At 34.4% G+C, this 16,676-nt stretch overlaps 1 protein-coding gene across 1 annotated transcript in view; it reads left to right on the top strand.

Moving 5' to 3' along the window:
- Window positions 1-16,676, top strand: part of LOC138694697 (angiotensin-converting enzyme-like) — a 197,051-nt gene that overhangs the window by 164,082 nt on the left and 16,293 nt on the right. The window contains exon 11 of the mRNA XM_069818683.1: window positions 11,155-11,298. Within this exon, the coding sequence (XP_069674784.1) occupies window positions 11,155-11,298 (144 nt within the window). The remainder of the gene's footprint in view (window positions 1-11,154; window positions 11,299-16,676) is intronic.

Below are 16,676 nucleotides of genomic sequence, written 5' to 3'. Positions count from 1 at the left end.
AATAAGCGTCATGTGAACAGTACATGCTCCCTCATTGTGTATTTTATCCTGTAAATAATAAAACTGCTATTTTATTCCAATTCATTTATTGTATTACATAGATCTCATTTCAAAAATGTAGCTTTTAGATATGGAATAAATCAATCGTTATATAAAAATATACAATACATAGCAAGCACATTAATTCAATTTACAGGCATAAACAATTAATTCATCAGTTGAGTAGAAGGTATGAGTATGGAGAAATTTAGTTAATTCCGTTCTGAACCTGTCTCTTGGCCCTACAAAGATTTAAGGAAGTGCATTGAAGACTATAAGGCCGGCAGCATACTGCGTCAGACATTCTGTCTCGGACAGGACGATTTTGTCTCGGACCGTTCGAAGTGACGATGATTACACGCATTATTATGAGTAGGGTACGGATTTTTAGGTCATTAAAATGTAATTTAAGTGCCTAAAATAAGCTTAAAAGTGTAGAAAATAGTCTCTAAAGAATTGAAAATAGGCTCTAACAAAAAATAATGTTTTCTTTAAAAACAAGTTCCAAATCATCAGGAATTCATTTCTCGAATTTAATAATTTTAAATGCTTATACACCGTTACCACAACTGCTACTAAAAGTACAAGAACAACAAATATCTAACTAGTTATACATAAACTAAACAATTAACTGTGGAAAATAAGTTTTAGACCTAAATTCAGTACACAAACAAGTCAAATATAATCAATTTTTACCAAGCCTTGTCCGTTAAATGTCCATCTTCACAATAAATTACTGCACTAATACTTTTTCTAAATTTTCAACTAAAAAGCAATGTCGTCTGTCACTCAACACAAATTTGTATGCTGAAAATGAACGCTTCACATCCACTGAAGTAACAGGAGCGCATTTCAATTTTGACACTAGATGGACAGGAATGTTACATTGTAAATCCGAGTTCTTCCCTGCTAGGATATCTGAAGCAGTACGCAGGTCCTTCAGTCCTACATTTCTCTGCAGAACTTGCTCCAGTTTATCCCATACTTTATTTCCAACAGAACCATTAATACACTTGGAATTTAAAATACAATTTTCGAAATAAGAATGGGTGTTTTGACCTATTAGATATGAAACATACTTAATAGGTCAAAATAGGTTTTGTCGTCAATATGGGCATTGTATGTGCTATTAAAATACAAATTTTAGGCAGTTTTATATGAAACGTGTACTTGCAAGTTTTTATGAACTTATCTTTTAAGGATTAAAATAGGTTTTCACCTAAAATCCGAAGTCTAATTATGAGGCTGCAGCATACTGCAGCGGACATTCGTCACTTTCACATCGAACGGTCCGAGATAAAACCGTCCTGTCTGAGACAGAATGTCTGACGCAGTATGCTGCCGGCCTCAGGAGATCTGATGTGTCTCGTATTATTATCATAAGTGTTTTGACTAGTAATAATTAATGAGTCTTGGTTTTTTATATATTATATCGGACATCAGTGAAAGAATGTACTCACAAAGTAATGTCAGGATTTCTAATTGTTGTAAAGTCTTTTTTACACGGTGTCCTTTTATGCACACCTGTCATTATTCTGCATAACAGGCACGAGTAATACATTCTATGTCTGTTTTCCATTTCCAATGATCATTCAATTCCAAACCAAGAAAATTTTGTGCTTATAGATTCTTTAAGATTAGTTCCATTTAATCTAATATTGTAGGAAAACTTAGCGTTATTATGTGTACTAAATTTTAATACACTGCCGTTAGCAGCATTAATCGCTAGTTCATTTGCTCTAAACCATTCATTCATTCATTCATTCATTAGAAGTAACACTGTATTAGAAGTGTTTATAAAATTATGTATCGTTTACTTGAGATAATCACACAATTGTACCATCTGCAAATAATATTACCTGGGATAAATTATTTGAGGTTGTGACTAACTCATGAATACAAACTAAAAACAACAATGGACCTAAAATAATCTCTGAAGAATTCCACGTTTAATATTTCTAAATTCTGAGCAAGAAATATAACGTATTCTGCCACTGCATAACATATTGTTTCATAAATCCATAAGCCTTCTACAATTTCAACACTGTTACACCAAAATTGCATCAGTTCAAAAAAAAAAAGTTATCTAGTTATGCAGTAATCGATGTAAATCTTTATCAATTTGTGCACTTTATAACTACTTTCTGGGAGTCAGTATAAACTTGAAATTTCTTTTGTAATATGTTAAAGGGAACATTATCTTTTAACATTCCCCAAACCCTTAACATTATCAAACATTGAATGAATCGCTAAAGAGTAGTTTTGTTTTGAAATTTCTGTTTTCAGTTACTTTTTTGAAACATACTTCAATTTATAACATGTATGTAATTATCCTTTGAAGAGGTGGAAAAATTCAAATATCTTGGAGCAACAGTAACAAATATAAATGACACTCGGGAGGAAATGAAACGCAAAATAAATATGGAAAATGCTTGTTATTATTTGGTTGAGAAGCTTTTGTCATCCAGTCTGCTCTCAAAAAAATTAAAAGTTAGAATTTATAAAACAGTTATATTACCAGTTGTTCTATATGGTTGTACAACTTAGACTCTCACTTTGAGAGAGGAACAGAGGTTAAGGGTGTTTGAGAATAAGGTGCTTAGGAAAATATTTGGAGCTAAGAGGGATGAAATTACAGGAGAATGGAAAACGTTACACAACGCAGAACTGCACGCATTGTATTCTTCACCTGACATAATTAGGAACATTAAATCCAGACGTTGGATATGGGCAGGGATGTAGCACTTATGGGCGAATCCATAAATGCATATAGTGTGTTAATGCTGGTTCACAATAAACCGGGAACGGAAACGACAAAGAGAACTAGAACGGAAATATTGTTAAATACATTTATTTTAACATTATTTCCGTTCTCGTTCTCATTGTTGTTCTCCGTTCCCGGTTTATTGTGAACCAGTAGGGAGCCCGGAGGGAAAAAGACCTCTGGGGAGGCCGAGACGTAGATGGGACGATAATTTTAAAATGAGTGAGGTGGAATGTGAGTGTAGAAACTGGATTAATCTTGCTGAGGATAGGGACCGATGGCGGGCTTATGTGAGGGCGGCAATGAACCTCCGGGTTCCTTAAAAGCCATAAGTGAGTATATATGTAAAAAAATAACATCCTTCTGCAGTTTTCTTTATTTTTTTTGTTTATTCTCAGTACAATATAATTACTATGTAATGATACCAGTTTTCCTTTCGCCAGGAAATTTTATAGACAAGCCTTTTGTCTTTAAAACGACTTTTCTCCCTGCGTTCATGTTATGTTTACAAGGTGATTTTTTTGTTCCCTCAATATCTCGCATAAATAGAGATATCTTATGCGAAGTTTTACCATTAGATGCCAGGGGCGTTCCATGCGGCACAACATGTTATAGGGCAGGGCTGGGCGTCGAGAGAGGATCCAGACTCTAAACGGGGACGCTTAATATTCATCCGTGACTAAATCAACGCTGCGCGGTATTCGGCGGGGAAGAAAGGGGATGAAGAGAAATCATATGGCTCCCCGTGAGAGAGTAGAATCCGCTCTTGCTGCCCAGCTCTGTTGTAGGGCTATGTTATATTATATTATATGCTACAGTTCATTACGTTCTCCCGTTTGTTGGTTTTCCGTGCGTTTCAAATTATATATTTATATTATTTTGTATAATCTGGTATAATTTAATTTCATTCAGTATTTTCTTACCTCATAATTTAATTTAATTTACAATAAATAACAGCGTAAATTTGTTTCAATACTGAGCGATTCCCCTTAATTCTACCAAAGCAATACTGTCACGTATTACAGGATTCCTCGATACACGGTAAGCAATGTGGAAACTACAGCTTACGACTGTACAAGCGACATAAAACAATACGCGTCATGTCTATGTGAATAAAATTATACTTTGTTAACATAACTCAAGAAGACTCGCATCTAAAATCTCTTGGTTTTTAATTTCTTAATCGTTTACAGACTATAAGACTTTACTAATGATTTTTTATCAGTAACAAAGTTTTCACATTTCCTCTTCATAATACTATATTATTTACTTATCATTATCAGCACAATCTATTATTATTATTATTATTATTATTATTATTATTATTATTATTATTAATATTATTATTATTGCTTTTAGAGAACCCGGAGGTTCATTGTCGTCCTCACATTAGTCCGCCCTCGGTTCCTACCCTGAGCAAGATTAATCCAGTCTCTACCATCATATCCCACCTCCCTCGAATTCATATTAATATTATCCTCCTATCTACGTATCGGCCTCCCCAAAGGTCTTTTTTCCTCCGAACTCCCAGCTAACACTACATGCATTTCTGGATTCGCCCATATTATTATTATTATTATTATTATTATTATTATTATTATTTACGGTTTTTAAAGAACCCGTAGGTTCATTGCCGCCCTCTCATTAGCCCGCCATCGGTCCCTATCCTGAGCAAGATTAATCCAGTCTCTACCATCATATCTGACCTCCCTCAAATCCATTTTAACCCTTTCTGACATGAATTTGTTTTTGATTTCCCACAATTATGGGTTTAGAAGGTCATAGAGACACCATGGAGAAACAAAAAAAAAAAACAAAGCGATCCTTTTCCTAATAACAGCTGGCCAAGGAACTGCAGGTGCTGCACTCTAACGGTAAAGAATGAAATTCCTTCTGAGGATACCAAATGGAATCATCAGCCAAATCATATGAGTCAGAGATTACAGAAATGTTAGTGATTCCAAATGGATTCATTCGAGCAGAAAGGGTTAATATTATCCTCCCAACTACGCATCGGCCTCCCCAAAGGTCTCTTTCCCTCCGGCCTCCCAGCTAACAACTCTACATGCATTTCTGGATTCGCCCATATTATTATTATCATCATCATTATCATTATTATTATTATTATTATTATTATTATTATTATTATTTTTCTTCCTAGCGGCATTTCCTTTTCTGAAGATGATATTTTTAATATTCTTAAATGTGTTCGATTGAAAGTGTAGTAAAATATCGAGCAATATAATGGGCAATAGGCTATATACTGGATCAAGACAGGTTTACTGTTCGAAAACTGTAATACTCTATAATATAGATAGTGGTAATACTCGTTTTCCTGATATAGACGAAAAGTGCATGTATATGAAGATGTACTCGTTAAGAAGGAAATGGACTTGAATTGGTTTCAATGCACGAACTCGTGACTCTTTCTTTCCCATGTTTGTCAAGAAGTAATGAAAAGAACAAAATATGATATCAGTATAACTAAAAATGTCGAATATGATGTACTGATAGAAACACCGTGTCCTTTAAAAGAAGGTAGAACTCTAGTCTGCTCACGAATCTTGCACAAAGCGTTGGAATGAACAATGGTACGTTATACTTCCAGAATAGGCTGAATGATTACGTGCTTGGTTATTGCTCAAGTGGCAACAACACAGCTCACAAACTCAACCGAAGAAGGTTCAATTTCAATAGAAAAGTTAAATTTAATCTCAACTTTTCGTGGGCCTGTGAATGTTTCTAAAGTTCCATGACCTACAATAATGCTAACCACATAACCAGGCTTACTCATTTATCTTTAATGTAATTTCAATTCCTAACAGGCTATTAAAATTGTAAAATCATTAGAGGGTAATTTGTAGTCAATACAACAATAGTATATTAGGTTATAAGGTTGGGAAATGCTTTTACAAAATGGAGGAAAAGTTTGAAAAATTTTTCACGATCATACTTTTAAAATTGCAAATACAATATATTTTGCATTGAAAATTTATAGCAATATTATTCCAAAGTCTTCGCAAAATTGCAGTGTAATGGTAACTAAGTAATAATATGTGCATTGTAATGGGTCTATTTCAGTATAGTTTTATGTTATAAGAATGATTTCCCTCGCTACAACTTTCTATTTAGGAATTCTAACTTTCAAGGCCTAACAACAATAGCTGTGAATACAACAAAAAAACACGATCGTGCAAAAAATCAATTAGAATTGATTAATTGAAAGTAAATATTATGAACTCATTTTAAATATACGCACTTATTAATAGTAAAATCCAACTTCGTTCTTTTACAGCAGTGGTCGGCAAAGATTACGTCATAAAATGCAGCCCGCAATACACACCGAATGTGAAGGAACATCATACCTTATTCCTCCGCCCTGCTTGTGTTTTGATTGTCAATCACGATTACATCACAGTCTAGTAAGCTTATATACAGTCACGAATCTCAATACGTAGTAAATATGCATCCATAGATAGTTGCTAACCACTAGGATCGCTAATATCGCCTCATTACAGATAATGCGAAATAGTACCGGCACAGTCTATTGTTCCTAGCACCCTCACAACTCAAGCAAGCTTCGTGACTGTATATACTAGACTGTGATTACATCGTGGTAGTATAATTTTGCTAGAAATGCCGGTCACAATCTAATCGTGATATAGTTCCCCCTGTGTAAATTTACGTGGAATTTTTCATATAATACTATGCAAAGGAGGTTGCCACTAAGAGGGTTAAGGAGTTCACTCGCGAGTCACGAATTGCCGAATATTGTTTTACAGTAATTTTGAAGCTCATCCGTTTTAGGTTTCAGGTTGGTAGTTCTATTTATGGCATATTACAGACAGAGTATCCAGAAGTCTGACCACAAGCGCAAAACAATCGAAAATCGAACGTATTAAATTTGATAAGACTTAGAATAAACTATTATATAAATTTAACAGAAACAGTATGAACTAGAAACCTTATTATACATTAAGAAGTAAGATAAAAGAAAACATCAAATCCATTAAACAAGATTTCTGAGTCTATTTTTACGATATGCACTAAGAAATCGTGCACAAAATAAAATAGTAGGAGGAAATGCAGAAATTTAACAATCTTGAATCTATTAATATTGAGAAAACCAGTTAAGGAAACCTGTTCATAATACGAATAATTCTAGATTATCTAATAAAAGTAATAACATACAACAAGGCTGAAGAGGAATTGTGAAAAGATAACGATCCAAACAATTACGAAGCAAAGAGCAGAATTCAATGGCTTCAACACTGAATGTTATAATGATAGCATCAATAACGATGATTATAGTGGTACTAGTGAAGGAGGTGGTAAAGCTGAAAGCAGTGGTGGTGTTTACGTTGAAGGCGGAAATGGTTTGGTGAACGCGGAGGCTGTGATAGTGAACACGGTTCTGATAAAGTTGATCAAGTAATTATAATAAAAGTAAAATTGAACAAATAATATTTTATTAAGAAATTTAAAAGAATTTTTATATAGAGTAGTTCCAATTAAAATCGTAAATAATGATAGCCTATATTTTGTTTTATCTGTAAGAACTTACGACTACTTTTATTTTCTTACTCTGCAAGCTTATATATTCGTTAAAATCATAAAATTTATTGCTCCTTCCCACCAAAAAATGACAAAAGCAATTAAAGTAAGATATCCTGCTTAGGAAAAAGCATTATTCTTTCTACGTGTTTTCTTATCGAATGGATAATCCCAAACGTATATGAACTTGTTTTGTTACCATAAATTTAATCTTCAACAGAGCTGGAGATTTTATTACTGATAGAAATTTTTTACTGAAAATTATCATAGAGGAGATAATGTCATGTTAAACAATGTCTGCATTCAGTGTTCATCCAATGAATGAAATGTATTTTTGTGTGTGTTATGGCAGAGCCCTTAACCTGCTGTTGTTCACCCCAACGTTACGATCATAGCTCATAGATGTCGCTAGTACCGAAAAGAATAGATCACTTATTTCGTCAGAGAATACCCAGAGTGCACCACATGTGGTAGATTTACATTGCATTCATAATCAATGATGATGATGATTATGATGATGAATTAACTGGGACTTGAACCCGGATCCCCTGGTTTATAAGCCCAACACGCTAACACTGAGCAACAGTGTCCGTTATGAAATGTAATATAAATATAAAAGTAAAATTTGGGAACACTTTAGAATTTTCTGCAGTATTCTGCTACCAGTCCTAAGTTTCCTTTTTCATACTTTTGAGTATGATATTTAATTAAATTATTTTATTGAGTATTTATTCTATAGGAACTACTTCTGTGTTGCTTGAATTTTCTTCCGTTGTTGAAATGAAACTGGAATTTGCAAAAGGGACTAAGTCCGAAAAAGTAATTTTTAAGAAAACAACAAAAAAACCTTTTTGTATGGATCTGGATGTATAACAGTCCAAATATGTTGATACACAATTTAAATGTGTACATTCTATAGGACTTGGTTCCTTTTATGCTGAAATTCAAGAAGAGTGAATGGAGAGCCAGAAACGGGTGTAAACTCCCTTTTGGAAATTTCCGATTCAAATACTGAGCTTCTTTACTCTTTTCTCTGTCACTTTTGTAAGTAAGTATATACCATAACTACTGGATATCCACTATAAGTGGTCTTCTAGATTTCTAAACGATATTGTCAGCATTGTGCAATATTATCGCAGGTCATTAGACACAAGACAACTGACGCTAATTGACACAAATCTGTATGCCCTTCCAGGGAACTGAATTCTCATCCATTAAGAGTGAATGATCATAATCTGCGCAATAATAAGGGCAAAACGGGAGAGAAGGCTCGTTCTTTGAAAGGGAGATTCAGTTTCGAAGTACCTTAAATTTCTAATTCTACTTGAACACATAAGACCTATTACATATCACATTACATTTACGATTGAGTGTAGGTGGAAATACACACGCGGATGACATTTTTTATTTTTTTGCGAGGCGTGATCACATGAAACCCGTTCGAATAGATTTATAATTTTTTTTAATACTGATGATATAGCATAAATTACTGAACAATAAATTCTAATAAAATTTTTCTGTAACTTTTGTGGTTCCCTTACAAAAATGTTATCTGCGAGTCTAATGTTTTTGGAAATTATAATAGACCGTCATTATTTACTTCGGTCCGCCAAGTATATTGCAACTATGATTATACCATTATTTACAAACCAGGGTACTGTGTTCTCTCTCTATTGTGGTAGTGTTATCGTGTGTTGAACAAAAGGTCATTGGCAATGACGTTCACATTTACTCGAACAGTAGAGTACCATCAAACATAAAAACATAGATTTTAGAAATTAAAAAAAAATTCGCTACATATTACATTTAGTAGACCTAGATGTACAGTCTGTAGGCCTAAAATTTTGGCACTTTGTATCGTTTACACTCTGTATATAGCCTATAAATATCAACTTATAACTTATAAGGCTGCATATCATTACGTTTTATAAGAAGAAATCTCCATAGGCACTCACACAGGCACTCTATTATGTGAGGAAACGTCGAATATAGTCAGTTGGATACACGAATACAGTAAATTTCCTCAGAATAAGTCTTAATAAATATTCTCAAAAGGTGTCCCATTGTGCGGAAAGATCTCAGCGAAAAAACTCTTGCCTTGTCCTTGAACTATTTCACCACTGTGGTCTTCACTTCATCATTCGTGCGGAACTGTGCTCTTCTTTAATGTTAATGTTATGGTTTATTTAACGACGCTCGCAACTGCAGAGGTTTTTTCAGCGTCGCAGGATGTGCCGGAATTTTGTCCCGTAGGAGTTCTTTTACATGCCAGTAAATCTACTGACATGAGCCTGTCGCATTAAAAGCACACTTAAATGCCATCGACCTGGCCCGGGATCGAACCCGCAACCTTGGGCATAGAAGGCCAGCGCTATACCAACTAGCCAACCAGGTCGACCTCTTCTTTAAGGATCCAAAGAAATAAAAGCCACATGGTGACAAATAGAAGCTATAATGTGGACTGTCCAGAACTTTAGAGCCTTCTGCTGCTAAGAATTCAATCGCCTTTGCACGGATTTTAATAATACTAACCATGTTAGCTGGTGCTCAACTTCTACACACTTTCTGTATAGGCCTACGAATCTAAATTATTCTCGATTGCTCTATGATACTAGACAATAATGACAGATACCACGTGATCATACTTCTAGGGCAGCAAGCCAGGTCGGGTAAACAAGCATAATTTTATTTTTTGGGGGTTATTTTACGACGTTGTATCAACATCTAGGTTATTTAGCGTCTGAATGAAATGAAGGTGATAATGCCGGTGAAATGAGTCCGGAGTCTAGCACCGAAAGTTACCCAGCATTTGCTCGTATTGGGTTGAGGGAAAACCCCGGAAAAAACTTCAACCAGGTAACTTGCCCCAACCGGGATTCGAACCCGGACCACCTGGTTTCGCGGCCAGACGCGCTGACCGTTACTCCACAGGTGTGGACGCATAATTTTATTACATACCATACATACACACATACATACATACACATACGTGTACATACATACATACACATAAGTGTAGACTACATACATACATACATACATACATACATACATACATACATACATACATACATACATACATACATACATACATACATACATACCCACATTCACTTTCATCTAATAAGATAAGTTAACTATACTACGTCCAAAATTATGAATTTATTTAGGGTTGAATGACTCTGCGGTTTCCATAATAACTTACACCTAATAATTTAAATCATCCAATCGGAAGCCACGAGTTGCTATGGAAACTGCACAATGTTGTCATTTCAGTCCGTTGTGACCACGTGATAGCCAACTGGTCTGAATTACTCGTAACTTGAATATAACTGGTATTTGTGTTCTAACACAATTACTAGGCCTACTTTAATTAAATGTGTTGAAATATTTAAGACATTTGCTTCCTACAAAAACACAGAGACATCGCTCTTTTCGGAGCTACATATCGATTCTATAATCAGAAACGCTAACCAAAGGTACTGTTTTGGAGAGAAAGTCTTCGTAACGGATTCAACAGGTATATTTCACCTTCCTCTACCTTCTCATGGAGCTGATATGTAGCTAAAAAACGTTGGATATCTCTGCGACTATTATTTATTACAAATATCCAAAAATCTAGGGCATGTTGAACAACAGGAAAGTTTAATACGTAGTTCGTTTCGGTTCTGAAATTTTCCCAACAGCAGAGGACAAGAACTACTACACGACTTGACAACATTGCTACCTGTAGCGCGAACTGTCACTTTATTCATGGCCGAACTATAACTACATTCGAGAATTGATTTGTTTTACAGATACTTCGTGGGCACGGTGCTGCAATTCCAGCTGCATCATGCTCTGTGTAAGGCGGCAGGGCAGTTCGACCCGGAACAACCAAAATCCAAACCTCTGTTTAAATGCGACGTCTACCGAAGTAAAGAAGCTGGAAAGTTGCTCAAGTAAGTATAGATGAGGAGGCGAGACCTGGCATGTGAGCTGTGTGAAAGAATGAGCTACTAGAAGGAGAGTTTGTTTCATGATGGTTAATATTACATGAATCTACCGACACGGACGTTCATCTCAGACTAAAATCTATCTTCCCTCTCCAACCCATTTATGCTATAGCCACGGCACATGATAAGGTCCAGGACAGGTCTTGCCTCCTCTACTATAGTCTGTATATTGTCACTACCACTATCATTATCATCATTACAGTTGCAGCAATTCGCGGAAACAGGAAATCTATTAAAGTAAGTGGCCTATCAATTATAATAATCGAGAATGCTGTGCTAGCCTTCGGGTCTCTCCTCCACTTAAACCGTTGCCAATGCATCGAAAATGAAATAGCTAAAAGCAACGTGAATTAAATGTTTTTTTTTTCGTAAACCTCATTCTTAACAAAGTTTCAGCTATTTAAAATTATTCTGACTTTTTAATAACCTTATGTAATAACATAATAATGCCAATATATTTAGGGTCTAATAGTATTAATATGTCAATGTCACTTTCCTTTAGTACAATTTTTCTAATTCATGGAGCAGCCACAGAAATGGCCATCTCATTTATAGAATATTAGTCATGTTTCTTTGGATGTTGATTTCAGGGTACGTTTTGCTCTTCTACACATAAGAATCGAACTTATGTATTTATGTATTTATGTATGTATGTATGTATTCACACTGCAAATGGGTATATACCCGGTGGCAGTGGTAACTAATTACACTCAATAATGACAATAATAAACACAATAAAAAATATACTTAATAATAAATTAATAATAATAATTTTAATAATAATAATAATAATAATAATAATAACAACAACAGAGAGCATCCTAAATTAAATGAAGCACGATCACTTAAAATGGCATTTAAAGTAAATCTAATTTGTATCTTAACCCTAAATTCGAACTAAAACCCACGAGTATGATATGTTCATATCTGCACAAGTACCTTTCAGCACTACACTCATTTCGCTGTCAACTCACTCACTGCACTGAAACTACGACACATTTCACTGATTCTATCCTCATTTCACTAACACTTCAAAAACATTTCACTGTTCAAATACTTTGCAATGCCACTATAAACTATAAAACTTCACTGACAGAAACACACTTCACTTACATAACACACTTCACTGGCACAACACACTTCACACTTCACTGATAAACACTTCAATAACAAATATCAATTATACCGTCTATTAGTAAATCCCTTAAGCCTATTTTTAAATATGTTGTTACATATGCCGTAATTATTATTGAGAGGTGCTTTCAGTAGTAATTTTGGCTGATTAACTTTGTAACTTCTTTACTGTGTTAACATTACAAAAATTTCCTGGCTGATTAGTTTCGAAACTAATCAGCCAGGTAATTTTATAATATTAACAAAGTAAAGAAGTTATAAAGTTAATCACTCTAGACGATAGAGTGGACGTCAGTCTGTTGACATCTAGCATGAAAACAAATCGTTGGCTTACAGTTGCCATGCTCCATTATTATTATTATTATTATTATTATTATTATTATTATTATTATTATTATTATTATTATTATTATGTACCGAAGCTAGGTTATACCTTTCGTAGCGACCTGACGTAAGCATTTAGGCCAGAATATATTATCCGATCACTTTAATAACTTGTTTGAGAACGAAAATGCGCTGCCTTCTCATAACATAATAAATTTAGTTTTATTGATATATATTTTAATTTTAAGATAATTTCAAAGGTCAGTTTAATAATATATGAGGTGTACAAACAACACTGTTATATACTGCATATGTTCGACACAAGAGTTAACAAGTATAGGCCTATACTTATTTTCAGATTGTTCTCAGAGTTTTCTATGATAGTTTGATAGTGAACAATTACATATATTTAATTGACTGAACTGAAATGAAAAAATGTGGATCGTAGACAAAGGCATGTAGTCACCGTTGAATCAAATGCAGGAGGAAAGAAAGGGTGGGGGCGTTGTGAGTTGCGTCACTAACATGTTCATTGCGACAGTTCACTATCTCCATGGATTTTAAATAACTTTTTTTGGGTTCTGTCCTATTTCATCTTTCAAACAAATCAATTATTTTCTAACACGAGTAATCTCCCTTCGAATTATTTGGGGGGAGGATGAGGTCCTATATTAATTTTATTTGGGGAAAACGCCCTGACACTAAGTTGAGGCAGAAGGTGCCTTGCCTCCCCCCCGAAGTCGGCGTCGATAATGATGATGATATTGATGATGATGATGATGATGATGATGATGACGACGACGACGATGACGACGACGAGCGTCACATATTAATTTCAATTACTTTCCGGAATTGCTAAACTTTTTTCCATTATATTTTATGTTCATTAATTGAAAAAAATCTTTACTTAACTTTAATTTACTTCCTATTGCAATCTTTTAACCGGCATAGATTTGAACTTCATTCAATTCTTCTTAAAAACCTCATACTCGATGTTATTCTCCAAATTAAACTTCAGCCTGTCAACCTGACAGCCTTTCGCAAGTTTCCATTCGTAGTACATCCTGAGAGATTTCTGTTACAGAAATGGTTGTAGGATTGGCTTTATTCAGCACATAGTTTTCCCATTAAATTTAAACATCATTATTATCGCCTTACTATCACCTCATGTACTGTACGTACTCTCAATAACAGTTGCTTAAAAGATTCTTTAAGTAATATGTTAAAAAATGTTTCCCATTCAGTCTAACTCCTCTCACTGTGAACACTCGAGTTTTGAGTACTGCATCAACAAGTATTAACTTGACTTCTTCACTTCTTCACCGTTCTGACATATGACTACATAAAACAGAAGCCAGACGTCGTCAAGGCGACCTTGGATATGTATACAAGAACGCTACACTCAGCAGAGTGAAGACACTTCTTAACCCTTCACAGCGCTTAAACGTCAATAATTCCTAAGACTGTGAATGCAAATTTTGTAACTTTCTTCGCTGTTGAACCGAAACAAGACCTTTAATCGCGAAAATTCTATGGCATTTCTCTTGAAGCGTGATTGCCCAGTAGCCTGGTTCAGTTTGTTCAATACTTTGTACGTCTGTATTCCGTTCTGAATCCTGTCTTCCAGACTAAAACATGTATTATTTATCATCCATACTTATAAATTTATCTTCCGTCCACGAGACTGGATATTGGCCGTGTCTTGTGATGTTTCTGCGTGGCCCTGTGCCGTGTTAATCCCATGACCAAAGAGGGCCGCACTTGTGAGATGTCTAGTATTATTCTTCTTCCCCTACCCGCAGTGGTGTATAAGATGGAAACTTCTACATCCTTTCATCGTAGAAGTCTGTCGCCTGGACTCGGAACCAGTGTGTCACAGTCGTCTGCTCCTCTCTGTTGATCCCACGGTATGACAAATGTCTCAATTCCGGTGGGAAATATGTTGAAAAATAGTTCAACAAAAATGCTGTAGGCCTACTTGTTCCAATAAATATTTCCATGAAATTGTATTTTCTTTCTGTAAACAGCCGCTGGGAAACTTACTTTTTGGACGCGACTCGTATTTTCAATATCTAACGCCAAATTCTTTGAAGTTGTGGGGAAATTTATAGCAAAACTTCGACAGCTCAGGATAGACTGGCAGAAGGGAGGGAGGCCTAGGATGTAAGAGGCTGAATTACTTAAAATAAGTTAGTGTTGTAATGGGCAATACTGTTACTGGATGAAAATAGGGTAGCATATATTAGAGGTTAATGTCCCTTTGTTTCATTCTGCTTTTTTGAATTATGCATAGTTATTAGTACGAATGGCCGTACAGGCTCGTGTGGAGGATCATGTCTACATGCATTAATTGTATCTATTATCTATACTAATAATAAATCTGTAGCCGAAATTTTTCTGGTAATTTTCGATTTTCCAAAAATAATTGGTCCTAACATATATAATTAACCACCCTGAAACCAAAAATCGTTTTTTGAAATTTTTGTTTCTATGTCTGTCTGTCTGTCTGTCTGTATGTTTGTTACCTTTTCACGCGATAATGGCTGAACCGATTTCGATGAAAATTGGAATATAAATTAAGTTCGTTGTAACTTAGATTTTAGGCTATATGGCATTCAAAATACATTTAAAAGGGGGGTTATAAGGAGGTCTGAATTAAATAAATCGAAATATCTCGCTTATTATTGATTTTTGTGAAAAATATTACATAACAAACATTTCTTTAAACATCATTTCCGATAAGTTTTATTCTTTGAAAAAGTTTGATAGGACTGATATTTAATGAGATAAATGAGTTTCAACAACAATCATAGCCTACAGAGAATGTTTCTCTGTTTGTATGAAGTAATATAGGAAGCTAAATTAACCGATTTGTGTAATTAATTATTATTTCACCATTGGAAAGTGTAGTTTCTCTATATGGACATAATGCTATAATGTTATTACAGTAACTTCGGAGTGAATTGAGGACAGGTAAGATTAAAATAGCTTCTTATGCACAAACAACTTATAGGCTATTCTGTGTATTCGTTTCCTGTATTTCTTAAAATAATGTTTATCTCAGAGAATTAACGAACCACAAGAGTGTATTGATTTAGTATGCAGTAATAATATGTTAGCTTAGCATTCCATTATTTTATAACCCAAATTTTAACTATGCTCAATTGAATCGTGTTAAAATACATAAAATACATATGCATTAAATGCAATGCAAAAAAAATGGGTAATGAGCCAAGCAGATTATGTTGCGCTGTTGTAAAATAAAATTTGTTCCTCCTGAGATTCAAGAGCCCCCATAACAAATTAAAAACTTACTTATCGGTGTACATCCGTTATCAACACATTTTTATATAATATAATATAATATAATATAATATAATATAATATAATATAATATAATATAATATAATTTAAGTTATTTAAGTTATTTGAAGGGTTCAGAACCATAGTGGGCCAAGCGCCATTTACTGAATACGTAGAAAACAAGGGTTAAAATTAAGTTATTATCATAATTCAATGGAAACATATAGCAAGTAAAATAAAGTATACACATTAAATCTAAATGATATGTCAGTCTTCATTAAAGTATGGATGCATGTAATAAAAATTAAGAAACATGTTAAAGGAATTGTCATTGCACCAAATGAGTGGTCTCTGGACCAAAAATGACCGCATTTTAATTATTTAAATACAATTTAAATTAAGTAACATAATAAACGATTTATCCTTCTATCAAACACGAATCTTCCCTGGATCAAATGTCCTATGTAATTACTATATATTTATTTCTAACAGGTGCAGCGGTGCGCACGGGTACGGCTAGTATATAAATAAATGCACTTCATTCAATTAATTCCTATGTTTCT

Source organism: Periplaneta americana, chromosome 2, assembly GCF_040183065.1.
Source record: "Periplaneta americana isolate PAMFEO1 chromosome 2, P.americana_PAMFEO1_priV1, whole genome shotgun sequence".
Taxonomy (NCBI): domain Eukaryota; kingdom Metazoa; phylum Arthropoda; class Insecta; order Blattodea; family Blattidae; genus Periplaneta; species Periplaneta americana.
This window is presented reverse-complemented; position numbering and strand designations above follow the sequence as displayed.